This window comes from Oreochromis aureus, linkage group 15 (assembly GCF_013358895.1).
Source record: "Oreochromis aureus strain Israel breed Guangdong linkage group 15, ZZ_aureus, whole genome shotgun sequence".
Taxonomy (NCBI): Eukaryota; Metazoa; Chordata; class Actinopteri; order Cichliformes; family Cichlidae; genus Oreochromis; species Oreochromis aureus.
In genome coordinates, this window is record NC_052956.1 from 2,073,393 (window position 1) to 2,099,168 (window position 25,776).

The 25,776-nt window shown below is 43.5% G+C and overlaps 2 protein-coding genes across 2 annotated transcripts; both read right to left on the minus strand.

The window, feature by feature from the left end:
- Positions 1-375: 375 nt before the first annotated feature.
- Positions 376-12,779, minus strand: LOC116315545 (calmodulin-1). Its single transcript, XM_031733875.2, has 6 exons — positions 12,634-12,779; positions 7,909-7,939; positions 7,008-7,151; positions 3,106-3,212; positions 2,178-2,313; positions 376-1,468 (listed from the first exon to the last, which is right to left on the minus strand). The coding sequence occupies exons 1-6, from the start codon at positions 12,634-12,636 to the stop codon at positions 1,440-1,442; spliced, it is 450 nt and encodes a 149-aa protein (XP_031589735.1). The 5' UTR covers positions 12,637-12,779; the 3' UTR covers positions 376-1,439.
- A 3,629-nt stretch (positions 12,780-16,408) lies between these two features.
- On the minus strand, positions 16,409-25,263 carry LOC116315544 (26S proteasome regulatory subunit 4). The gene is made up of 11 exons (XM_031733874.2): positions 25,182-25,263; positions 24,619-24,672; positions 23,628-23,724; positions 23,211-23,335; positions 22,606-22,791; positions 22,272-22,400; positions 22,079-22,175; positions 19,945-20,134; positions 18,840-18,991; positions 18,213-18,367; positions 16,409-16,736 (listed from the first exon to the last, which is right to left on the minus strand). The coding sequence occupies exons 1-11, from the start codon at positions 25,182-25,184 to the stop codon at positions 16,602-16,604; spliced, it is 1,323 nt and encodes a 440-aa protein (XP_031589734.1). The 5' UTR covers positions 25,185-25,263; the 3' UTR covers positions 16,409-16,601.
- Between the last annotated feature and the right edge of the window lie 513 nt (positions 25,264-25,776).

Here is a 25,776-nt window from a genome sequence, read left to right on the forward strand (position 1 = left end):
ACTCCCACTTGCCTTTTCAAAAACCCCCAACATCCCAGTTACAGCATGCTCCTGTTGCCTAGCAACCAGCTGGGTCTCGAGAGGGAAGAGGCGTCACGGATGTGTATGTATATCCACGGCTGAGCGGGAGAGCAAACACATCCTGCTGCCTCTCCCTCCCCTGCGAGCGCTCGCTCTCCGTAAACCTCACCGCCATGTATCACACACCACCCGGTCCTCCTCAGCACCACCCAAAGACACGGCACATGGAGAGGATGATTAGAATTATTTATTGTTGACACATTTGTCTAGTCGGTAAACAACATACAGACTCATTATGCTGTCTTTATAGATCATTTTCACAATCAAGCATAAGAAAAATGACATAAGACACGATAAAGTTCATGGTCTTTTATTTGAAAAAAAAAATAAAGACTAGCATGTACAACTTGGAATGAATGTAAACTGAACTCAGAAGAACATCTGCAAAGACCGGTGTGCCGACACTCCGAACAGCATGCGCTGCGAACACAGTACACCCCTCACTATGCTCACGTCTGAGTCGAGAAACAGAAGAAGAAAAGTGAAGGCCAGTGATTCTCTCTTGCAAGAAAAGAGGACAGACACTCCATCTCAGCGAGAAAAAAGAAAGATAAGAAAAAAGAAATGAGAAAGCTCACCGTAAGACTCTTTAAGTCCCCCCTCCTTTCAAAGGGCAGGACGCACAACTACTAAGATGGCCGTCCAAATAACATAACAAAAACAAAAGAACATGCCAAACATTTGAAAATGTTTTTTGTACATTGTGGGGTTTTGTTTTTTCCACTTTATCTAGCATACAGTAAGTCCCGTTCCACTTTAACGCTTGAGTTAGAACCTGTTATATTCGCTCATCTTAACAGTACAGAGTTCCTCTCCAAATACAAAAAACTGTACCAAACCAACAAGAGGACAGCTCATCGTGGAATCAGCACGCTCTGGTAGCCCGGAGGAGGGGCGGAGGTGAGGGAGGGGTCGGGAGGGTTAGGTTAGTGCTCCGGTCTCAAGCTGCATGCATGAAGAACAGAAAACAGAGAGAAAGAAGAGATGGCCAGCCCAGACATTTACCACTAGCAAATGGAACTGTAAGGAGTTCACCAAATGCTGCTGCTTTAGTCTGAAGGTAGTAGTTACAGGGTTTGTTGTTATTATTTTTACTTGTTAAGTACTGATGCTAAACTGATCTCCGGGGGGAGGGGACAGGATCACTAACCATTTCATGCATTTATTTTTGTATGTTTTTATATTTTTCCTGTGTGGACAGAAGGATATTTTATTTCAACATTCAATTATTTTCTATACAGAAACAGTATGAATAAATGAACATTTTTTCCAAGAGGTAAGTAAAACATTTTGATTTTTTTTTATCCTTTTTTTGTTTGTTTTTCTTCTAAGAGGGGGCAGGACGGGGCAGGCAAGCTTCACTTTGCAGTCATCATCTGTACAAACTCTGCAAACAAGAGAGAGAGGACAAGAGACAATGAGGACACTGGGTGTGAGGCTTTGGCACAGCCAGTAAGAGCAGTCACCTGCTAAATTGTTCAATGCTTTATTAATTTTTTAATCAACTTGAGCAGGTTCAGAACACACATACTAATTAGTGTCCCCTTTCCAAACAGCTTCCATGTTCATCTCATTAAACCCATTTGATTAAAAAGCTCTCGCGTTGTGCTGACAGCTGGGGAGAAATGTGACGGCCAAACTGACAAGAGTGAACAAATAAAAGGAGGTTTTCATGTATTCGGTGTAGAAGTAGGGCACTTTGCAGCCAGGACTTATGGACTGTTCATAATATATCAACAGCCTTCTAGAAAATGAGCGCAGTCTCTCGTGTAATGTGCCAGGGGACCAACAGTGGGAGGAAGGGAGGACGAGGGAGAAAGAGTGAAAAGGCTCCTGGCGCACTGATGATAATTCAGAAGGATGGCTTTCTCCTATCTCTGTTTCAGCAGGCTCCATCTATACCCCCCATCTAATAACTAATATAATGTGCGGCTGGCTTGTCTTGCGGTCGCCCTCAGAGAAATACAGTTTGGCAAATGAAGCGCTCCGTTCTCCCTGTTTAATAAAAGCTCGCACCCTGGCCTAGAAACTAAAGCTATTTGTGTAGCGTGACATTTTAGCATGCACTTTCCTTCGCGCTCGTCACAGTCTTTTACCTTCGTAGTTGACCTGTCCGTCTCCGTCGATGTCTGCTTCTCTGATCATCTCGTCCACCTCCTCGTCTGTTAGCTTCTCTCCCAGGTTCGTCATGACGTGACGAAGCTCTGCGGCGCTAATGTAGCCATTTCCGTCCTAGAAACGGAGCACGGAAACAATCGCATCAAACAGTAAAACAAATACCCTGCAGGCTGACAACTGCTCAGGTAAAAGTGGAGTAATGAGAAGGTGTTAGGCAAGCAGGAAGTAAAAGAACAGACGACTTTTCTTTGCATCAGGTCTGTCACATATGGGCTACTGTTACAATGGGAGATGCTCGTATTCTATTCTTGGATCTTCATGTCAAAGAAATAGGAAATCCCAAAATGGTCATCTCAAAAAAGTTTCACCCGCCTGCTGTTTAAACTCTCTGTTTAGGAAGGGCAGCCAATCAGAAGAAGGCTGAGTTAAAGGAGGAAGAAAGGCAGCTTGTTCCACACAGAGGAGGAACTAAGGGGCTTCACAATGGCCAAGAACAAGACAACTAAGGATTATTTAGAAGTGTGGATTGTGTAAAGCTACTGTAGTAGAGTCCAAAATAAAAACCACTGAGCTGGAAATGAATAGAATAGCTCTCCTTTAATTTAACACTAGCCTGGCCTGCTGTACTAAATTTACATTATCATGCAACTTGATAACCAAGAGGTTAAGGCGCATACCACACGCACCCAAATGCCATTCAGTCCCTGCGTGACCAAAGCATTTGCTGCATTTCTTCCCCCTGCAAAACTATAATCTTAAAAAAGACAAAGAAAACAAAAAGCTCTGAATTATCGGCCTTATTTAACATCCCGTCGACATCTTGTTCCTCCAAAACCAAAACCTCAGCTTGGAAAGCACGGATGCTGTGCTGTAATTCCTTAATGATGCTCTTAAAAGCTTATTTACCTTGTCGAATACCCGGAAAGCCTCGCGGATCTCCTCCTCGCTGTCTGTGTCCTTCATTTTTCTGGCCATCATGGTCAGGAACTCTGGGAAGTCAATGGTTCCATTACCTGCAATGGGTGATCAATGGGGCGCATTTAATCAGCAAAAAACTGCAATTACGTAAAAGCAAACACTGATAAGTAGACATAATACAATGCAGCATTTAGCTGATGAAAAGCAGCAAAAATACTCATTTATGTCCTCTTGTTCTGCTGCTGTGTATTACAGTAACATTTATATTAGCATTTAGGCCACATCTGCTCTTCAAAGATGTTTTTGACAGTGAAGCTTGAGGCTGAACAGCTCAAAAATAATTTATCATACACCTTTACTGCTGTGCTAAACAAATCTACTGAAGGCTAGGAGGAGGAGGAGGAGGGGTATGTGTGAGAGTGACTCTGTGTATGTATGTGTTTCCTTTTCTTCCTTAGGGGAAGCCCGTGGAAAATGTTGCGTATGTTATAAGCAACGCAGCAGGATTGCAGTGAGGGGACCCATGGCCAGTCATCCATAATGCAGACATTTAGTGTACTGTGTAGCTTTGCCTTCAAGAAGCCTGCATGTATCGAAAGATCATCTCTTGTGGCGCCACAGTCACAAACTGAGGCTGGAGGGAGAACGAGAAAAGGACATAAGTCTGGACGCTCCGTCCCTCCTATCCATCCTTGTTGCTCCCGTTCCCTGTAAAATATCTGCTATTGTGTTTGCAGAGAAAGTGCAAGATCTGACACACATGACCCAGCGATGGCTTTCCACATGGTGCTAATGGTAGCTGCTATGCTAGGGGCACATGCATGTGTGTGCAAATGGATCAATATCCATGTAGGTGTTGTCAAGACAGGATTACCAAAGGATCAGACATTCCTGACAGTGCAAGGCTCTATGGGGAGCTTAGTGGCTCGCCAACAACACCACAAGAAGGAGGCTGGGAAAGCTGGTGGGGAATGTAACAGATCTCCAGATCTATTACAAGATCTGAAGAATCAGTAAGAACTATGGGAAACGTATTTTCATTAACAAGTCACCAAAAATACCCAGAAATTTATGAGGGAATTGAAATGAAGGTCAGGGACACCAAGGGCAAAGTAACCATGAGGATTAGCCCTGGGGTGGGATTGTGGGCAGATTAACCAATGGCAGAGCATGCCTTAGAGGGAGAGCTAAAGAGTGAACAAGAGGATGGACGTGTGTATCAAAAAAGGAACGTCGTAATGTGATGGGGCAGATGGCGATCTCATGGCCTGCGGTAGCAATCTAAGGACCAGTTATCTAACACAGAGACATCGAGCAGCACCGAAGGGAAAACACATGCTGCCACTGGGGGGTTGGGAGAGATGGATAAGGGGGGGGGGGTAATTAAGGGCAGGAAAACCACAAACCAAGGGGGAAAACAACAAGAGAGGCAAGGTAGCCCTTGAGCGATATCTGTACAGCTGCACCTCAGGCCAGCTGCAACAGCAGATGAGGAAGAAGGGTAGAAGCAGAGGGATGAAGATAGAGAGGAAGGCAGATGGGAAGAGGAAGAGAAAAGGGTGGTAAGATAAAGAGAGAGAGAAAAGAGAGGGAGTGAGTGGGTGGTAGAGAGGGAGCTGGAGATGAGGGAGATGTGAAGAGGAGAGAATGTAAGGAGTGAACCGAGTGGGAGATGGTGCGATTACACATAAGAGGTGCTGACGCAAACTATAGAAGGCTGAGGCATCTCGACATTCTTGTGTGTGGTCATTGTATTTTCCTGCATCATAAAGCCAGCTTCCATCCCAGAGCCGGGAAGGAAGGGTCGGGTTGTGTAATGATGACGAGTGATGCACTGCAGCTAACGCTTGTATTTTAATTCATAATTACACTTGTTTATTATCCCGTCTTAAACATGAAGTGATCTTCTTTTAGGCTGAGGAATATAATAGCTCCCGGGTGTTTTAAAGCATGTGTGGTTATGCTTTTGTGCTCAACTCTGTGCGGTGGCGAATTAAAAACCGGCATTTCTCTCTGATACCACACTCGACACAGTGCTGTCTCTAGCTACAGCCTTCCATCCTGTCTCCATTTGTTGTAATTCTTTACCCCAGCCTCCTTGTTTGGTAAATAAAGCTGATTTTCAATGGGCCAGCTGACATCCCATGGCTGCTGATGTGGGTACTGGATGTGCAAAGCGCAGAGAGGCCTTATGTAACCACTTTTATTTTCCATTACTAGCTTTATTGCTGTCTGACCTAGATTGCATCAGCCAAGGGAGGCAGAGGCAGAACAAGGGGATGTTAGTGATGGTGTGTGTGTGTGTGTGTGTGTGTGTGTATGCTCGCTCTTGGGTGTAACAGAAGGGGAAGGCATCGAGGATGGTGGGAGGACATTTCAATAAAGGGGCAGCCAAGCTGCGACGCAATTGATTTCTCCTGATCAATGTGCTCCCATTTACGAAATCCTATAAGCTGACAGAGCAGCACTGAGGTAAAGGCCCCACTGAAAGCTAACATCCTGTGCTGCTCAAGGACGGCCAACTTTTGAGCTACTAGCCAACAAGTTGGATTCCTGTCCTCTAACTCAGTTTGCTGTCTCACTATGTCTGTTTCACACCGCAGTGCGGGGACGGATGCACAGGAGAAAAGAATTATGTCAGCCGACGGTGGATCAACGTGGGCTCGGTAACGCTGAGCCTTCGACACACAGCCGTGTTCCACTCACCAGCACTGAATACTCCTCGAGCACATCCATATGCGTGACACTGACAACTGTGATGGAGCTGAACGCACGGTGACTAAACTGCTGACACAGAGAGGATACGTCATCTAAAGATAAAGCTGGCCGGACAGTTGGCTTGGACAGTTGGTTGACAGTTGGCAGAAAAGGGAGGGAGGTGGGCAACAGCACCGTTGATGTGTTTCGAGATAGTTCGACCATCCATTACGGCCCTAATCCCTCATCCATTTGTAACAGAGGTTTTATCGCTAAAGTCACGCAACGAAATGTTAACTAGAAATTAAAGTCCCACCCACCCCATTAGACCATCGAATCACATTAACACACAAATCTCCAAACAGTTAGTACTCTTTTCCCAAGCTGGGACCACATCCTCATTTAGGTTTGATAGTGTTTCTAGTACAGAATGGCAGATGGCATGAACATGAATTGAGGCTGCGGTCTGGGGAGGGCCTCAGAGGGGACTGGATGCAGATCCCCATGTACTGACGAGAAGTGAATGAACTGAAAAAGGGAGGGAGGGAGGGAGGGCCACCAAAACAACAACGAACAGCGTGCAGCGTGGGGTGGGGTCCACATATACACAGAACCAGAAGGGGTCTGCTTGGACGTGAAGTCCCACTCTTGAAAATCAGTTAAATTATGTCCAAGTGTATTTAGGCAAATGAGTCGCAGTTGTGTAATTTTTACTGCTTCTCTGTTGGGAATGACAGTTGCCGGGCATTTTGTTGATTAAAAGTGGGGTCGTTACAGGAAAGGATCATATTAACCCAAATGTTCAAACCCATCTTCCTGGTTTAGAACATAGGTGTTATTTTTGTAGCCTGAACGCACCGTACCACAAATAACATCCACATGCATCCCTCAGTCTAGTCTGCTATATTGTTTTTGGATTTGGAAGACATTATTGTTCAATTACCACATCAAACACAGACTCTTCACCTTATGGCACAAAGACGGGGATTAAAAAAAATATTCTCTATAAAAAGTGATAATCGTCAACGTAAAGTTAGGGTAGTACTTTTTCAACCAATCAAGAAAACTTCACTAGTTCCATTTCCTTATATGGCACCTAGACATGTACTGAACTGACAAATCATAATTGTAATGAGCAACTTTACACAGTTTTGTTAGTCTAATGCCAAGAAATGAAGCGTGAGTATACTGACCGTCAGCATCCACCTCATTGATCATGTCCTGCAGCTCAGCCTCTGTGGGGTTCTGGCCCAGCGACCTCATGACGGTGCCGAGCTCTTTGGTGGTGATGGTGCCGTCACCATCCTTGTCAAATAAGGAGAAAGCCTCCTTGAACTCTGTGGGGGTTGGAGGTGAGAGCGCCAGTTAGACTGCTGTTGCTGTGCAGTTAGAGAAATAGGTTGTGATGGACGCTGCGGTCGGATCTAGAAAGGTCAACTGATTCTCAACTACAGGGGCTCTGTTAACTAACCTGCAAAGCTAATGCACATGTGTGCCGAGCTCTGACTGCACAAAGAAGTCTTATAAGACTCAGAAGACTGGAAGTGGGAAAAAGCCAGAGTGTTTTTATCTTTTGAACGAGCAGGCTTCTTAACTACAGGCCATAAAAACCCATCCAGAGATTGAAAATAGGCAATAGTGAGCATTAGCCTTGAGGGCTTAACACAAGCTAATTAGCCACAGAGGGGCTTTGAGTGAGAAGAAACTGTGCAGCTTTCACTTTCTTCCCATCATTTATTATTAAGAATATCAAGGTGCCTCAGTGATAGAAACTGTTCCTAAGCTTGGCTTTAAAACCGTCTATGTGCTGCATGGGTTTCAGCCTTGACTTATGATTGCTGCAAATAGTTCTTCCCCTTATGTCCCGTTCATTTTGTAATGATAATGATCTGGTGAGGGAGGGCGGGTGCCGAATCTTTCAATGTTCTTTCACTTCATGTTCCCTATAAGCAACATGGAAACAGCCAGAACAGCTAATGGGAGACATTTCCTTACTCAATTCTGGAACTTTACAGCATGAAACTGATCCACTAGTACACAGGGAACGTTGTACCAAGAGAAAAGGGGAAGTGGGGAAAAACGGCTTGTTCTTACCTGCAATCTGCTCCTCTGTTAGCTGGTCAGCCTGTGTGGTTCGGGGGGAGAACGGAAAGAACGGAAATCGTCACAAACAAACAAGTCTTAGTCACAGGGCAAAAATTGCAAATCCCAAGTAGTTTTGTCATTACATTCCTCATCATCCCCACCGTGCAACCGCCACACCGCTAAACACTGGCCACAGTGTTCTGGGGTTGGGTGGCTTCAGCTAGGAGCTCCTGTTGGGGTTGCCAAAACCTACCCACAACAATACTCCAAATGGGTTTCCTTACATTTCTTATCAAAATAGTGTTTTGTTCTCTCATATAATAGTTAACTGCCAATTACATGGCAGTAAGTCTCAAATTTAATGCTATAAAACTGAGGCTAAAAGCTAGTAATCAGGTTTTGCTCACAGTGAGAGCGGAGGCTTACCGTCATGCTTTTGAAAGGTTGTATTTGTAAGACTGGCACAGAGCTAACACATAAAAGCACTACATGAAGGTGATGTATGAAATGTAATTTCCAGCCGAAGTAATTTCTCCATAAGACTGACGTCCTCGTGTATAAACGTAGGCTACACCACAGCAGTCCTCACAAGAAGGACTGCTGGGTAACAAGATACTGCAATAAATTTGATTAAGTGCTGCCTCCAGACCAGGAGTCAAAGTTTAGGCGGGGTTGTTTCAGGACATATCAGTGCCGGCGTGTTTTCCATAACCGTAGTAACAAGAATAATGGCCTGGCGGGCTGGCCCGGCTTGGTTGCCCTCCCAGCCCTGCTCGCTGTGCTAGCTGGAGCTGTCTTAATAGCTCACAGTGACTCACACATACTTTAAATGGCTTGAAACCGAGCATCCACCACCAGGCCTTTTACATAGATTTATTAAGCTTGCTTGTAAAAAGAGCCAGTGATTTCAAACAAACACCTTCAGCTGTAAAAGTGTGAATACAAAGCTACTGGTGCAAATAACTCCCACCGGTACACTCCAATCTCTGCCTTATAAAACATGATTTTGGGTTTTTTATTAGTATTGTTAACAGAACGTTCTGACATCATTGTGCTTGGCAGCAAGGAAGGAACACACACAGACAAACATGGAAGAGTAAGCTAGGGCGCACACATACACAGAGTCCCTTTTAATAGCATTCTTCCTCAACACCAATACTTTCCACCCCCATGTTTCCTGTGAATTAGTCAGAGTAGCCAGTTATGCCTCAAAGCGAATTCCTGCAGCCCATCAGTGTGTTTATGTGTTTGCACATGTAATTTTGCTTTGGGTACAGACAAACACGCCCTCCAAGTCGTACCTATACGCCGTAGCTGTGGCAATTTGACCCTTGTGAAGTTCACATTTGGGAGTGAGAGTTTCTTGTTTTTCTAAATTAAACCAGTAAATCAAATATGCTTCATACATTTGCTCTGGCTGGATAAGATTTAGCAGATCACCACGCAATGTGCTGCCAGATGACCTTTAAGTTTTCACCGAAGGAAGAAGCCTCTCCTCACGGCTTGAGCAGTAGCAGCAGGCTGGGGATGGATGGATTCAGTCAGCAAGGGGTTCACGGAGAACCTCGGGAGCACTCGTACAATTAGCTGACCTGATTCAATAACCTGCTCTGAACACAACAACGTTTCTTTCTTTATTTTTGCTTTTTTCCTCCCTGCCTCTGCCCTCCTCCTGTCTCCATTTCCATCTGACCGAATAGGAAATGTCAAGAGACAAAAGCAACCTCCCCGACGCTGACGTGCCACTTGGGTTGACCGATATTCTCAGTCTCATCTTTGTATTTGATTTCTGCTGCTGCTCTCTTCCTCTTTACATTTTTTGTCCCTTATTAACCCCTGTGTGAATTTCTCACTCTGTTCATGACTCCACCTTCCAGTCCTCCCTTAGTCACCCTCTTTGTCAAGCTGTGTTGCTTGTGCTGTCTCTTTCTGTCTCTCTAAGCGGACAGGGTGTGGGCATCGGTGACTCAGTACTATGGAACCTCTCCTGGCTTAGGCCCAAGCTGTTGGGGCCTTATGGTGCCGCAGCACCACCGGGCTCACTACTGACCCATCTCTTCCTTTCCTTCCTCCTCCTTTCCTTGGCACTTGTACCTCTGCCAATATTTCCTCCTTCAGACCTTTTCTCCTCCGTGTGTCCCTTCTTCTCTCTCCATATGTGGCATACTGTTGAGAGGAAACTCCCAATGATTCACCATCCTCACTGTCTTATGGACAGCCATGTTTGCTGCCAGGCTTCCGGTCTTAAAAACGGCTTGTTTGGGGATGGGGTGTGCTCTGCTGGCAATAATTCACTGGCACGAGTGGGTCAACCACTCCCACTGTTGCCCGGGCAGTCAGCCCTAGCTATGCACTCCAAACAGGACTGCGGGAGGCAGGAGACAGCTCCCTGGGTTAGCGTAAAATATCTTTTAGCTCTCACTTCCTTCCATATCAGGCTTGTACAAACACTGCATCCGTCTATGTTCATACTTGATTTAATTAGATAGGGGATGCAAAATAGCGCAAGAGAACACCAACAATTATCATCTTCTTCTTTAACAGCCTGTTATCAATGTTTAATGTGCAGTTTTTTTCCCTGCTGCTGCTCATCTGTCACCGAGGTGCCCAAACAATTCCTGAGCTAGCATCTCTGCATTCACCAAGTGAAAGGTGCAGAACCAGCTGTCAGTCTGACAGATGGGTATGACACACACACACACACACACACACACACACACACACACACAGTCCTGTTCTATAGTAGCACTGAGCTCCACAGCACATTTAACACCTCGTCTCTTTGAGGCTGGACAAAAAAATGAAAAGAAAAAGAACTGCGAGGCCTCAGGGCCGAGCTGTGTCTAATGGGAGGGAGGATGGTGTAAACAACACCAGGCTCCCAACACCCTGCAATGGGCCCGTTCACCATATGGCTGGTGGTGGCAGGTGACCGGGAACTCCATTGTACTTCATCGCCGCCACACACTGGGAACACGGGACCTGGTTAGGTGTTGTCGTCAAGCGTATAAATTATTCACTGCACTGGATAGGATGTCATCTGAGTTACTAAACATGCATCAGCAAGCAAGCGCATAACAGGAACAGGATAGGGCCTTAGCCTGGTCCCGCTACATATTCGATACGTCTACCTCAATGGGGGAGTCTGTTTCCACTTCAGTGCATGTATTGATGCAGACAAGGGGGCTTACGGCCGTGGATTAAACTTTTCAGAGCGGCTGATACACGGGAACAACTATTCCCCTTTACACTCCAATTACTGCACTGCGCTGCAACATGAAACTGCATCGCAGCTTGTTACCATATATGGGGTATTTGATTGCAGCAAAGGGGCTGGAGGAGGTCTACAGCTTCTTGACCTCCTTGAGCCATTAATGAGCTATCAAGCCCGATAATCAATGGATTAAGCTCGAAGGCCTCTTTTCCACATCCAGATCATTTCCACTTGTTAACTTCTCCTCACAGCCAGCAGAGAGGCTCTGCCTCGTTAGCTGGTTGCAGATGTCAAGAGTGTGTGTGGCTTCAGGGATCTGGTGAAAATTGTTAGTTGCGCCCCCCCCCCTTCCTCACAGAATTCAGGTTACTGCATTCTGTAGTGCAAGCCTGCCACTTCCCATAATTCACAACATCTGGTTTTGGAAAAAGTCGACTGAACTCTCCAGCTGCTGATGCTTTTTTTTTTTTTTTGCGGTGACCAAGCGCCACAAAGAGCTTCTTGGACAACTCACACAGGCACCACATTTGCATGACATCGAAAAAAATTTGCAAAGAGCCAAGCAAATCAGCCATCATAGCACAAATAGATAACCCAGCCTACGATAAACCACCAGTAAAGGCTGCATGCATTAAAGGTGGAATTGCGTCTATTAGTGGTTGTTTACAGGCCGGGATGACACGTATAATGTAGCCATAACCTTGCAATTACATAAATATGGTCAGTTTCCGTTGCGGAACACTGACGAGATACAACAACCGTTCCCCATCATGACACGGCTCGACCAACAAGGTGGTGCAACCTAGAAAAAAAACGAAAGAAAGAAAGAAAAATGGAGGGAGGGGGAAGCAAACGCAGCCGGTTCGTTTTCTTTCTAATTACCAGCGCTGCGTTCACGTTGCGAAATTTACCGCGCTTCTCTGTTCAAACACGCTTCTCCCGGCTGGGGAAACAGCGCTTTATGGCTCGGCTACGTTTCTCAGAACGATAGGTGTGCTTCTCGGTAAGGTGTGCTCCTCAGGCGGATTGTAAAAACACACCCTAACTCACCCGTGGCTTCAGAATTATGCCGTAATAACCCAGAATAGCTTGCTAGTTACACCGATACCGGTTAAACTAGTCCAAGAATTAATTCGATATGCACCGTGCAGCCGTGAAGCGGCTACTTGACCCCATATAGCCGAATAGCCAATAATGCTGTGTGAATTGCGCAGTTATGAAGCATAAAGCAAACCCATTTGGAAGTGGACAGTATTTCCATTTAGAAAGTCACTTAAACGGACAGACAAAACACATAATAGTGTACTTCATATTGCCCCATGCACTAGCTTAAAAAAAATGCGCCTGGCGGGCGTTTTCCGCCTCCTCCGCGCATACCGGATAGCTGATAAGAGGAATCAATGACTAAACAGTAAATAGAGAAAACATACACATATGGTAGGTTTGCGCTTCTAATAAGCAGGCTTTCCCTACGTTTAAAACACGTTTCCCTACTAAACGGAATGAATGACAATACATACCATGTTGGATGGGTTGTGTGCTTGTTGGTCTGTGGAGGCAGACTAGGAGTGTAGTCGTTCCTTAGATGGAGTTCCACTGGCGGGTTAGGAGTGAGTGTATTGGCCGTGGTTAGAATGGGGATTGCCTCGTGTATCCCTCCGCCACACTAGCACTGATCACTCACTTCCTTATTTTCAATTCAGGGCTGTTGAAAAAAAAAAAATAAAAAAAAAATTCAGGGCTGTTGCAGCAGCAACAGCGACGCGAGCCTCCAGCAGTGGACACGTCAATCACTGGGGCCAAAACGCCTGCAGTACATGGAGAGAGCATCCCTGCACTCGTGTCAAACTACACAACCTGTGATGTGGCAGACATGCAGTTATTTTACACATTATTCTACTTGTTGTGTTGTTGTTGTTTTTCTTTTTGACGCAGATAAACACTGCTGCCCATGTTGTTGAAATTCTGAGCCTGCTACTAAACATCATCTGAATAAATATTTCTAGATGTTACTTTTTATTCACTTGGATGTTTGCTGACTAATGCAGACTAATATTGCTTATAGATTTAGATGGTTAGTTCCCCTTGGGAGCTTTTAGGCAAAAACTGAATGAAGCAGCAATAAAGCAGCACATTAAAGTTAAGCCCAACTATTTATGGAGCCATTAAGATGCATATAAAGACCATAATTAACTTTAAGTAGAAAGGAAGGAGTGTGAAGCGAACCATTACCACCTTCATCTTTATCAAGAATAAGATGAGGCCACATTTCAGTAGATAGGATGCACTAGTAAATTGTTTGACCGAACTCCAGTGATACTTATCTGGAAACACTGTAAAAACCTTTCCTACAGTCTGATAATTAGTGTTAGCCAAAAGTTTATTTTATTATTTGTTACAAATTTAGCATTCAATGTTCAAAACTCACGATGTGGGGGTAAAAAACATACTGTGTCTTTAAATTAGAAAAAGATAGGAACAGTTGAAGTCTGGCAACTTCACTGGTTTTATATAATTATGAGTTGTAAAGTAAAAATTACAAGAAATTTTGACGCTATCAGCTATTGCTCAGGTTTTACATTGTTATTATTATTCTAGGGGCAGGTATGTTTTACTAATGTGGGTACTAGTTTGCAGTCGCGGAAGGATACCGCCAGTGTAGGAAGCCCGGTTGACGCCGGAGATTTGCTGTGCCGGTGTGTGAGGTCGCTTCTGATTGGCCGCTGCAGACCTGCAATATTATACTCCATGTGTCGGCACCATCGATTGGCTACACGGGACCTGCATTGCACCAGGCGGTGGCACTTGATGGAAACAGAATAAGTACAAATACATAAAACTTAAAAACAACGCGCCTTTCAGAGCCTCGTTTCCGCTGCTCGACGAGTTTCTGCAATTATTTATTTTGTATAATAATTAATTTGGCTGAGGCGAGAGGAGAAGCGACGGCTTTTCATTGGCGAGGGGTAAACGTTTAATAGGCTCGATATGGGAAGTGCGCACATTTGCTATTGGCTGCCACAAAGGTTTGCAAGGCCTGCGCGAAATTAACAGTAAAGCACGGCGGGGTTGCTAGCTGCTTGTTTTCGGTCGCAGACGAGAAAAGGGGAATGGGTTCAGTTGCTTTAAAAATGAGCCTTTCTGTGTTTATACTCTTAGTAATAACAGTGGCTGACTCCTGGGTATAACACTGTGACTTGGGCAGGTGGGAATGACGGTGCAGAATTTGGCAGAGCAGACGGCATCGCAGTGTTGTCACAAGAGTCCGCACACACACCACCAAGACCCCCTCCACAGAGTGTGAAGCGTGCCCGACAACAAAGCACCACCCAGCGGACAAAGTGGAGAAATTACGGACGCTTGTTTACAGCAGCCAGGCGGGTAACAGAAGGACACCAGACACTTCATAAGGACAAAAAATGCCTCGTATGAAGGGTATGAATCCTTCATAAACCATTTCTAACAATGAGATGACAGCGGTGTGGGTTGCTGTAATGTTTCATCAGTCGCAGCTTTGTTTCTCAACCTTGATCTTAAAGACAGAAGACCTTTGGTGTCCTGAGACTAAAGTGATACAAGGCCCCAAAATGTTTTAAATCATAGTCAAAGCTTTTTTAACAGCCGAACTTTGAACAATAAGACTCTTCTCTATACAACGCCCCCCCCAAAAACACATGATGCAACAGCCATTATGACTGTATTTATAATTAGATATGATTAATATATCTACAGTTACAGAGTAGCAGTGGAACTGGTCACCAAGACAGATCATCCTTTAAATATCTTCTTAAATATCTGGCATAGTGCGTCTATGTATTCCAGCCGGGCTCCTTGCAGCCCTCTCATCAGGTCGAGTAACTCTAACTCAAGTTGAGCCGTTTCATTTGTAAATCTGCTGGAACTAATCGTGACTTCTTACTGAATTTGTTCAATGTTTCGCCGTGTTTAGCAGGAGAAATGACCATTACATAAGCAGATATACATTTTTCCTGCTACTGCTTTGCATCTCTCCGACTCTCTCTCACACATGCATCTCTTTTCTTTAAATTGTTTGCTCCTTGCAGTATCACAGAGATGAAAGCATGAGCTCTGCTGGTTATTTACTGGGACCGCGTTTTCCAGCTGTTTTATATGTATGCCTTACAGTCCACTTTTCTCACCTTTCTGTTCTTAAAAAATAAAGGGGGGGTGTATCTGGGGCTTACCTGAGACAGTATCAGAATGATTAGTCAGCCATTAGGAAAGACTTGGAGCTCTTTAAAATATACAAATACATTGATACAAGATTTGTGAGGCAAATGAGTGAGCATTTAAATATTCCAACCAACACAAAGACAATTAAAGGCATTTCTGATGCAGCATTTTGTTCCTTTTTTTCTGTAATATGTGGGAACTTCAGGGTTTTTGTTGGTCGCATTAAATGGAAACTATCAAAGTGTGTCGACACCCAGCTGCATCAGCTCATATTGGTGCATATGTGTGTGTGCGCGTGCTCACAGGGGCTGTTAAGAAATACCCAACCCCAGAGTTTGCCTTGAGCTGACAGGGCAAATGTCTCATTATAAAACACGGCACCCAAACGCGCTGCGCTTGATTGAAATGTTTTTCTTTTTTTACCCCTTCAATTCTTCCATTTGCTGAATGAGCTGCAGTTGAAATGCGTGACTGATTTAATAAGAGCTTGCGAGGAGGGGGCTGCAGAACAGCAGCAGCAGCTCGGTCCTCACTGGAGCCCAGTGAGTGGTTTGATGCCCGTGCTGCATGGGGCCACTTTCTGCTGAGCAGCGAGTTACACATGGCTCCACATCAAGAGGAATTAAATCAACGCTGCCGCTCTCCGCGTGTCACACTGCAGCAAGGGCAGTTTAGCTGGATTTACTTAACTTGGAGGCTGATTTAAATAGGGCAGGGGGTTGTGCGCACAAATATAAACATGCACCAAAACCCACTCTGCCTTCTCTAAACACTTAAAAACTTGGGCATTAGTGCAGTGACATTATGCAGCTCCTGGAGGCGACGGCTGAGTGAAACATCACAATCAGGGCGTTTCATCCCAAACATTCTGAGAGTCTGTAAATAGCCAGTGTACTGTGCTGCGTATGGGGAAAGCACAAAACAAGACTTTGTATATTAACCGGACTGTTTATGACACTCGGGAGAACTGGAGAAGTCGTGTGATTCATGTGAATATCTCAAAATGTTGTAGCCAACCAATGAAGCCTACAGGAAGTGAAAAGGAAGCAGAAGCTGCTGCTGCAGCAAAGTGAAAGAAAAAGTGATGAGAACACGCAGTGATTAGATATTATATTTTGTCATTTATTGTTTTAACACGTAACGGTTAACAGGAGAGCGGGATAAGCCAGACATGACATGCACAAAATATATCAAACTCTCTGAGGAGGCGACTCAGCTGCTGCCTGCTCTCTTTCACACAGCGATAGATAGTGATGGGGTGGGGAGGATGAGAGAAAACAAAAATGTTTAAAGGTTAGAGGTAAAGCCCCTCTGGCGTGCCCTCCTGCTTCTTGTACAGAACGTTCTCCTTGGACTTTTTGAAGTCTTCGTTGGTGACTTTCATACGGCGCTCTCGCAAAGCCATGAGGCCTGCTTCTGTGCAGATGGCCTGGAGGATGAAAGGAGGAAACACAGGGAGAGCAACGAGAGTCAAACAAGCACGTTACAGTCTAAAAATAACGTAGACTGGTTGTGATAACAGCTCTGATTTGTGCTGTTATTTAGATTCTTGTTTATCTTCCTGGATTAATGCTTCATTGAATAATCTCAGGCAAAATCTACAAACATCTAATCAGAACGTGAAAACTGCTTACTTGAAGGAATTCGATACAAATATGTGACAAAGCTGTACGAGCTATAATAAATAAAAAGCTGGTTGTTTGTGGCTTGACTTGATGTCAAACTGACCATGAACAGTCATGTCAGTCAGAGTCAGACAGAGCCTTAATGTTTAATGTTTGTCTGAGGAAAGAAAGGACATCCCTAATATTCAAACTCATTGTTTGCTTCCCAAACATTACCATTTAAATGTCATCCAAGAAATCTCCATGTGTCATTCTGCCACACGCCACACGAGGGCAGCAAAGCTGTGTGAGTGATCTGAACACTTTGGGTCAGGTCTTTTTTTTTTTAACGGGGAACTTAATAAAGTTAATTAAGTGTTGATGTGAAAATCATTTAGAAAATCCACCCCTGCTTGTTTTCCTTCAAGCAGCCTTTTCTGCTCATTTTATTCCCCGTTTTGCTGAGCCAGTGTGAACTGGCTCGCCGCCAAGCCCTCACACAATCAATAAACGGCTGCAGCATCAGAGCGAGGCCGGAGCAAATGAAGAAAGCAGGACACAGCTCCCCTGCTAGGATGCAAAGAGGCTGGACATGCTTCATATTTCACTCTCATGTTTTAAACAGTCCAGCAGAGATCCCTCTGCCAATTCAGATTTCAAGTTGTGCATCTTGATTGATTTATATTTTTCCCAATAAAAAAAAAAAAACTCATTAAATTTTTTTCTCAAAAAAATGTAATGAGGTGAAACATTTAAAAAACATGTAAATGCTTTAGCATTAGCTAACACCAAGCTAAAATTGTCTGCCAAAGCAGTAAAGTGGTTCGTAGACTATGGTAACTAAAACTGTCAGGTCTACAAGTACAGCCACAGTTTCACCTTCTGGAAGTGAACAGCAAACTTTGTGGGGTAATTTCTTAACACTGAACAAGTAATTTCATGGTAGTTTTATTTGTTTACTAATTTTTAAAGTTTACAAAAATAGTTTTAGTGTGAAAAATTATTTTCCTTGTGAATTAAAAATGGATTTCCCGTTCGGCAGAGAGTCTGCATGGAAGGGAAAAAATGAGCAAACTGAAGTTTGTATTGAGCAGAAAATTCAATACAGTTCGAGTACAGCCTTACAGCATTCGCTTGGTCAAACCATCACAGCTATAGGACTGGGAGGGGGAAAAACCTGTGCTGAGCTAGAATATGTCAGTCTCTGTCTTCAGTTATTGGTTTTTGTGCTTCTTTGTACTCTGAAGAAAAAAGTGCGAGTGCCAAAGAGAGAGAGAAAAAAGCCTGTAGTCTTCTCTTACCTTGATGTCTGCTCCCGACAGGTCATCCTTTGCCAGGATGAGGTCATCGAGGGTGACATCATCTGCTACTGTCATACGGCTGGTGTGGATCTGGAAGATCCTTCTTTTGGTCTTCTCATCGGGAAGGGGAAACTCAATCTTACGGTCGATTCTCCCTGAGGAGTACGACAGAAAACAAAAACATCACAAACTGACTGTGACTGTTCTGCGAGTCTGTTAGTCTTCAGCAGATCAATGAGTCTCACTCAAAAACAGTCTTGTTAACCAAATTCATGTGATCAATCATATATTAATAATGTAGGGAAGCTATTTGTGGAGCTACTTTGCTCATAACACTCCCGACACTGTTCGTAAGCAGGACTTGGAGCAGTGTTTGTAAAGCTTAGACAGCAGTGAGTCTTTTCTGAAAAACACTGAGGAAGAACATTTTACTGCTTGTAGCTGATTAGAAAGAACAAAATATGAATAGTCACTTCCAAAAGCAGAAAAAAACCTGACATTTCCATTTCCACTCGCTGCAGTGACTCAGCAGAATGCAGCCATGTCCTGAATGTCAGTCTAGTTTACAGTACTGTGGATGTGAATAAAGATGGAAGGCCAGTGACAAACAGTCACACTGGTACTGACCGGGTCTGATGAGAGCTGGATCGAGTGTTTCTATCCGATTGGTGGCCATGATAACTTTAACGTCTCCCCGCGAGTCGAAGCCGTCCAGCTGGTTGAGCAGCTCCAGCATGGTCCTCTGGATCTCCCTCTCACCACCGGAGTTAGAGTCGTACCTACACAACACAGGCAGTGAACACACCACGTGAAAATCAAAGGCATCCCCTACATTGTCTCACGTCCTTGGGCTTGCTTATGGTCTTCCATCAAACAGGCTTCATTTGTGTGGCACCTTTTATACAGGTTAAAGTGAAGGCTGAGAATTAATCAAGATAAAAACTGGAGAACGTGCTGAACAAAATGTTGACCTTCATCGAGGAGAAAAGGAGGAGGTGCACTGACTGTCGAAATCATAGTGCAGCCTAGTAACCTGCAGTCTGAGGTTTATACAAGAAATGTGTAATAAGATGAATGATTACAACAAAGTCTGTTTTATTCAAGCTTTCACAAGATATGCAATGATCTCATGATGCTCAACAAGAGCAGCACATGCACCAAGCATAGAGGAGAAAAACAGTCACAATAAACACGTGCAGAGAATGGAAACAGAGTGACGCACACTGCTGTGGCACACTGCTCAGAATTTTTTTTATCCTTTAAAAACTCTTCTTAAAGTATTTGTACAAATAAATCAGGGAACTGTGCTGCTTTTAATGACAAGTAGTGCCATATTTTCCTAGCAGCACTATACTGTGCAGCCACCACTTTGTGCAAGCTGCCTGTGGTCATAGAAACACATTTCTGTCATCCTACTGCAAAGACTACACCCTGAAATATTACAACCTGCAGCAGGGTGAGAGGCAAAATGAAGTGTAAAATGTGTAAGAAAGGACTGTGCAGTGTCATTGATAAACTCCGTGTCCTGTACTTGAGAAGATGACGAAAACCCTGCAGCAGCACATCACCTTGCACTGTTAATGTGCTGTGAAAGTATTATAAAAATACAACTGTTATAAATGAAAATGGCGCCATTTATCACACATACTAATCAACACCTTGGCGTCCCCTTCCAGCTCCTCAGCAGCACAGGTAACATCACTGCGCTGATGCTTTCAGAGCTTCTTTTTACCTCTTTGTGCCGATGGCGTCAATCTCATCGATGAAGACGATTGAAGGGGCGTGCTCCTCTGCTACCCTGAAGAGTTCTCGCACCAGCTTGGGTCCATCTCCCAGATACTTCTGGATCAGCTCTGAGCCCACCACGCGCAGGAAGGTGGCTGATGTCTGATTGGCTACAGCCTTGGCGAGTAGCGTCTTACCTGGTAAATGCATAACAAAGAGTAAAACATACCTGCCACACATCTATGTAACTCCCTAAAAAGAGTATAGTTTAACCCAAGTGAAACAGAGTCCAGCATAGCACTGGACTCTGTTTCACTTGAACCTTCATCTTTCATTTCAATGCAACATGTAGAACAGTTCGTCTGTGACCATGAGCCTGCATTCAATTGGGCACATTTTCAGTAAAATGGCGTGGCAAAGAGCTCATCACACAAATGTCATTTCCTGTGGCTGCTGACAGAAAGATCACCAGCTACAGTTTCTAAAAAGGCTTAACTCTTTACCCCTGTGATAGCCTACGAAAAGTAATGCTTAAAGCTCTGCGCAGTTTGTGTCATATTTCATGCCTGCTTACAGAACACAATGACTGGCTTTGCATCAGAAGTTAGTGAGGGTGATCTCTGCCGACGCAGCTACCCTTGGAAAAAAACAAACAAACCTGTAAATGTTCTATTCTAATTGTCCTCAAACCACGTTTTTATTGATTTATACTGAGGCGTCAGAACCCGCCATTAAGGGTAGAGGGGAGATCATCAGATGCAATCTTTATATGGGAAAGAGTTACACAGCTTTCCATAACATAATCACAGCTAACTCGCTTGTATTACTCACTTAGCTTTATCACTTTCCATGCATTATGTATTTAACATTACTGGAAATGTTTTATTAGAAGTTAAAAGGATTTTATGAACTCTGAAGATAAAATATTAAACACTGAGAACTTAAATTAGGAACTCAATCATCTGCACAGTTCACAGACACGATGGCCTTCACACAAGAATATCTTCACTGAACGAGAGTCAACTTTCTGCAGTCGCTGTACTATTATTTTTCTGTTTAAGATATTTCTCAAAATCCCCTCAAGACAACCATTCTTAGAGTGACATTGTAAAACTATCTTGCTATGTTTGTTTGGACACCCTTGAAAATTACAGAATAAATATCCAAACATATGAAGTGTACCAAAATACATAGCTTTGTGTTTTTCAACATCTCTGGTTCAATTCTAGAGAGAGTCAAATCCCCACTGGGGAGGTGTCAGGAGGAGCATCTGGCGTGTAACTCTCCCAGATCAAACATGCAGAGCTGCCAGCTGTGGCGACCCCTCGTGGCAAGAAAGCAGCCCAAAGCATCTTTCTATGTGAAACGGCAATGACATGAGGCGCCTCATGAACACACCAGCGAGCTGTAGACACTACAGTGAAATTTACAGCTACGTCAAAGCACAATGCATGTCCCAGTCCATCTGCTTCACCTGTTGACATCGTCTTCAGTGAAGAACGGATTTTATGGAAACTCATAAAATGAGATATTCTGTCATGTGATTTCTGAGCAGACATAAGGGGATTAAAATATTAGGAACACTTTTAAATGTGGGGGAGTTCACTGTACAACCAATCACCACAACAAGAACAGTAAATGGTAAATGGCCTGTATTTGTAGCGCTTTACTAGTCCCTAAGGACCCCAAAGCGCTTTACACAACCAGTCATCCACACATTCACACACTGGTGATGGCAAGCTACATTGTAGCCACAGCTGCCCTGGGGCGCACTGACAGAGGCGAGTAAACAGGACTATCACTTCTTTTTAAAGGCAGAAACTGATCTTTGGACACTTTATTAAAAAGAACTGATGGCAGAGTTTTTCTTTCAAATTACACCAGATTTAACAGCTGATTTCACACTGAATATCATATTATAATGGAGTTTGAAAATATCAGAAAAGGTTTAAAGGTTAGATCTGAAAAGAATCTTAAAACTTCTAAAAAGCAGGATGAATGGAGAGATGACACGAAACCACTAAAATGATTTCATAGGTTATTGTTTCCCTACAGCACGACTAATATCAGTGTGGACACTAATGTTTGCTGGCAGGAGGAAAGATTTTTTAAGAGCCTAAACCCAAACTTCAGGGACTTACCTGTGCCAGGTGGTCCATATAAGATGACTCCTTTGGGAGGCTTAATGCCCATCTCTTCGTAATACTCTGGATGTGTAAGAGGCAGCTCCACTGACTCCTGTTAGAAATTTGTTTAAAAATGCAGTTAATTTCTAAAAAGAAGCACTTCACTATAAGATGTCAGTTTGGCTTCTGGCTTCTTGTCATAGTGTACCTTAATCTCCTGGATCTGATTGTCCAGTCCTCCAATGTCAGCATAGGTTTCTTGTGGGGCTTTTTCCACCTTCATCACCGTCACCAAGGGGTCAGTGTCATCCATCAGTACCCCAATCACAGCATGAACCTACAATAATATACAAATACAAGACAACTAGTGTGAATTTTTGAGGTCAGCTAAATTCAGTTTTGGGGAATTGATTAATACTCACTGACCCAAGGTCAATGAGTATTAAGTTAGGTGGTGGAGTTGGGTCAAAAACACTGCTGGGAAGTTAGCTAACACATTTTTTTTTTGGTCTTCACTGTAAATAAGAAAATATTAATATTACCTTGTGGTTGAGCAGGACAGAGCAGCCTGGCTCCAGCAGATCCTTATCCACAAAGGACAGGATACTAACGTAGTGCTCTGATCCCACTGAGGTGGACACAATGGCATGGTTGTCATCTATGATTTCTTCCAGCGTGCCTACAGACATGGGGGTCCCCCGCAGGTCGTCTACCTTTGACCTTTCCTCCTGTAAACACAAACAGTAGTGGAGTAACTTCATTTGACCCAGACATGGAGCACAAAATGAAGTCAGGTACAAATACTGTCAAGATGATCCCACGCTGCTTTAATTATGCTGAGGTATCTGGGTTACAAAAACAAGCCAGACCTCAGCATAATTAAAGCTTCACTGTGTGTTTTTTAACCCAGATATACTTTTTCTGCACTGGGATCATTGTCATTCTGAAAAAGGAAGTCATTGGAAGTCAGATGCTATTCAGGTGGTACTGCATGATGAATTTGAATTCTCAGGTCACAATTAATTAAACTAATAATTAATTTTGACAAGATCCCCAACACAACTGTTTTTTTTTTTTGTTGGTAACTTCATTTCACCCAGACCTGCAAAACAGAAAGAAGTGTGGTATTTGAGGTGCAAATGCTAACCTCCTGTTTCTCTTCCAGGGGCTTCATCTGCTCCTGGTTCCTGATAAACTCTTCCTCCATAAGCAGGTAGTCTTTGATCCGTTCCTGCTTCAGCAGCTTCAGGCGGCACTGAGTGTGAGGTGTAACTAATAGCAAACAAGCAGAATGTCAAAAATAACCACAGCATATAACCCAGTTGATACAACCACAAATATTATGTCACACAAAGGAAAACATTTCAACTTTATAAACTGCCAATTATCCCTGATATCTTGAGTAAAAACAAAGTGACCAGGGATGTATCCAATGAATTCACACAGAATATCGAATAAAAGCATGGAATAAAATGTAATAATGAATGTAAATTTTCTGATCTACAGGAAAACAAGTTGGCAGCAGAGACTTTTGTTCACAGTGCAAAGCTTTTCACTCCTTTACCCAATGGTAGTTTGCTTGCGGCATCTGGTCCCTTGGTCTTCTTCTTTTTCTTGCCAACTCTGGTGGGTATTGGAGGCTCATACTTCTTTTTCTTATCCTTCAATTAGCAGAAAAATGGTAAATGGCCTGTATTTGTATAGCGCTTTACTAGTCCCTAAGGACCCCAAAGCGCTTTACACATCCAGTCATGCACCCATTCACACACCCTTTCACACACTTGTGATGGCAGCTACATTGTAGCCACAGCTGCCCTGGAGCGCACTGACAGAGGCGAGGCTGCCGAACACTGGCGCCACCGGGCCCTCTGACCACCACCAGTAGGCAACGGGTGAAGTGTCTTGCCCAAGGACACAACGACCGAGACTGTCCGAGCCGGGGCTCGAACCGGCAACCTTCCGATTACAAGGCAAACTCCCAACTCTTGAGCCACGATCGGAAAAGAACAAATCAACAGTGGGGAACATTATGTACAGTTTTCAAGCTCAAAATACTTATATAGCAACATAAACACATCCTATCAGCCTATTATGTAGGACCTTTGAATACATACAATACATTTCCTCAAACCATGATGCTAGCAAAATGCAACCCACTATGTAAGAGGTAAGAATTCAGTTTTATGTCTTTAATTTGGCACTCATCTGTTGTACAGTCATGAAGCAAAATGCACATAATTTTTTCTGTTCTGTCAAGATGATCCCACACAGTTTAAATAATATTTAAGTCCAGGTTCTGTGGAGGCCAATCCACGACTGATAGTGTTCCATTGTGTAATTTTCTATCGACAAATGCTTTTACTGTGTTGGTTGTGTTGGGTTCATTACCATGCCACGTTAAAAAACAAGTCTGGCTCATTGGGAGCAAAATGTGGCATGAAAACCTTTGCACAGTATTGGGGGGAAAAATAGTGACAAGAAAGCACGAGGTATTTGTTCAGACGTCACTGTAAAGATAAATTTTTGCTACCAAAACAATCAGCTGTCATTCTCACCTTGTCATCCTTCTTGCCTCCTCCTGGACCGTGGCCTCCACTCTGGCTTTGTCCCTAGAAGAATAACATACATGTGTTAACACAGTAGAAATGAAAGAACGAGTTCATTTTGTTTCTTACAGACGATTATATCTGTAAGCCAAAATCGCCATTTAGCTCAGCGATATATTTAGCGCCTCACAGGCAACTGGAAAGTGCTAGCACTTTATTTTACACCACGGGAAAAACAAACTTTAACAGAGAACCCGTTGTCCTTTTTAAAACATCACTAACATTAGAAGAACAGATGAAATCCTCGATCGAAAATATGAATGGCTTAGATGGGTGAGAGCTTCGACAACGGCAACCGAGGAAAAAAGCAAATGTCGCTAGCCTTTCGCTAGCAGACTGATGTTTATGTTTAATTCCACTTTTACTCCACAGGTTATACATAAAATAGTCTGAAAGAACGTGGCAGCGCGTATATTGGAGTTTAAAATGAGAAGAATAAAGTTTAAGTAGCAAATAATAGGTTTCAAAATTTTAATTTTAAGAGCCGTAGAGAAAATTGCTTGCTCACTTACCATTGTTGCTCGTCGCTGTCGAGTGACGTCACAGTACGGCGACACTCCAGGACAAAAATGTGTCAGCCGGAAGTTTTACTGCATGGAGAAGTGAGATGGCAAAAACCTCTGTATGTTTTATTTAACGTTCTGTAAAGCCGTGAACGAATTTGACGTGATATTAAACAGTATTATGTAGCTACTGTAGAATAAAACAAAAAACAACTGGTCCTTCTTTTATTGATTAGTATGGAAATACTTAAAGTGAATACTTAGCAGTTGATAAGTAGAAAAAATAAGTCACCAAATTAGCTTTAGCAGAAGGACATTTTAATAAGGACACAGATATTTTTTTGTTCACAATTCATTTTAGGGATAGAGATGTTTGCAGACTCCAGTCCAAATTTTGAACATCTTTGCCAAAAACATCATCTAATTTAAGTGGCACTACATACAGTGGATCTGGAAAGTATTCACAGTGCCACATTTTCCACATTCTTCTTCTTCCACATTTTGTTCAAAACCACTTTAAAAAACAAGTCCCACATGTCATTTGCTTAATACTTTGTCGAAGGATGTTTGGCAGCAATTACTGTCGATTTTTGAGTATGATGCT

Excerpts from the sequence above, each read along its gene's own strand:
- LOC116315544 (XM_031733874.2), bottom strand. Across the intron at positions 23,336-23,627 it reads CGCAAGCAAACTACCATTGG|TTACACCTCACACTCAGTGC; the intron begins GTAAAGGAGTGA and ends GTTTGCTATTAG. Across the intron at positions 22,792-23,210 it reads CCCTGGAAGAGAAACAGGAG|GAGGAAAGGTCAAAGGTAGA; the intron begins GTTAGCATTTGC and ends TTGTGTTTACAG.
- LOC116315545 (XM_031733875.2), bottom strand. Across the intron at positions 7,152-7,908 it reads AACAGAGGAGCAGATTGCAG|AGTTCAAGGAGGCTTTCTCC; the intron begins GTAAGAACAAGC and ends CAACCCCCACAG. Across the intron at positions 1,469-2,177 it reads CGGACAGGTCAACTACGAAG|AGTTTGTACAGATGATGACT; the intron begins GTAAAAGACTGT and ends TCTTGTTTGCAG.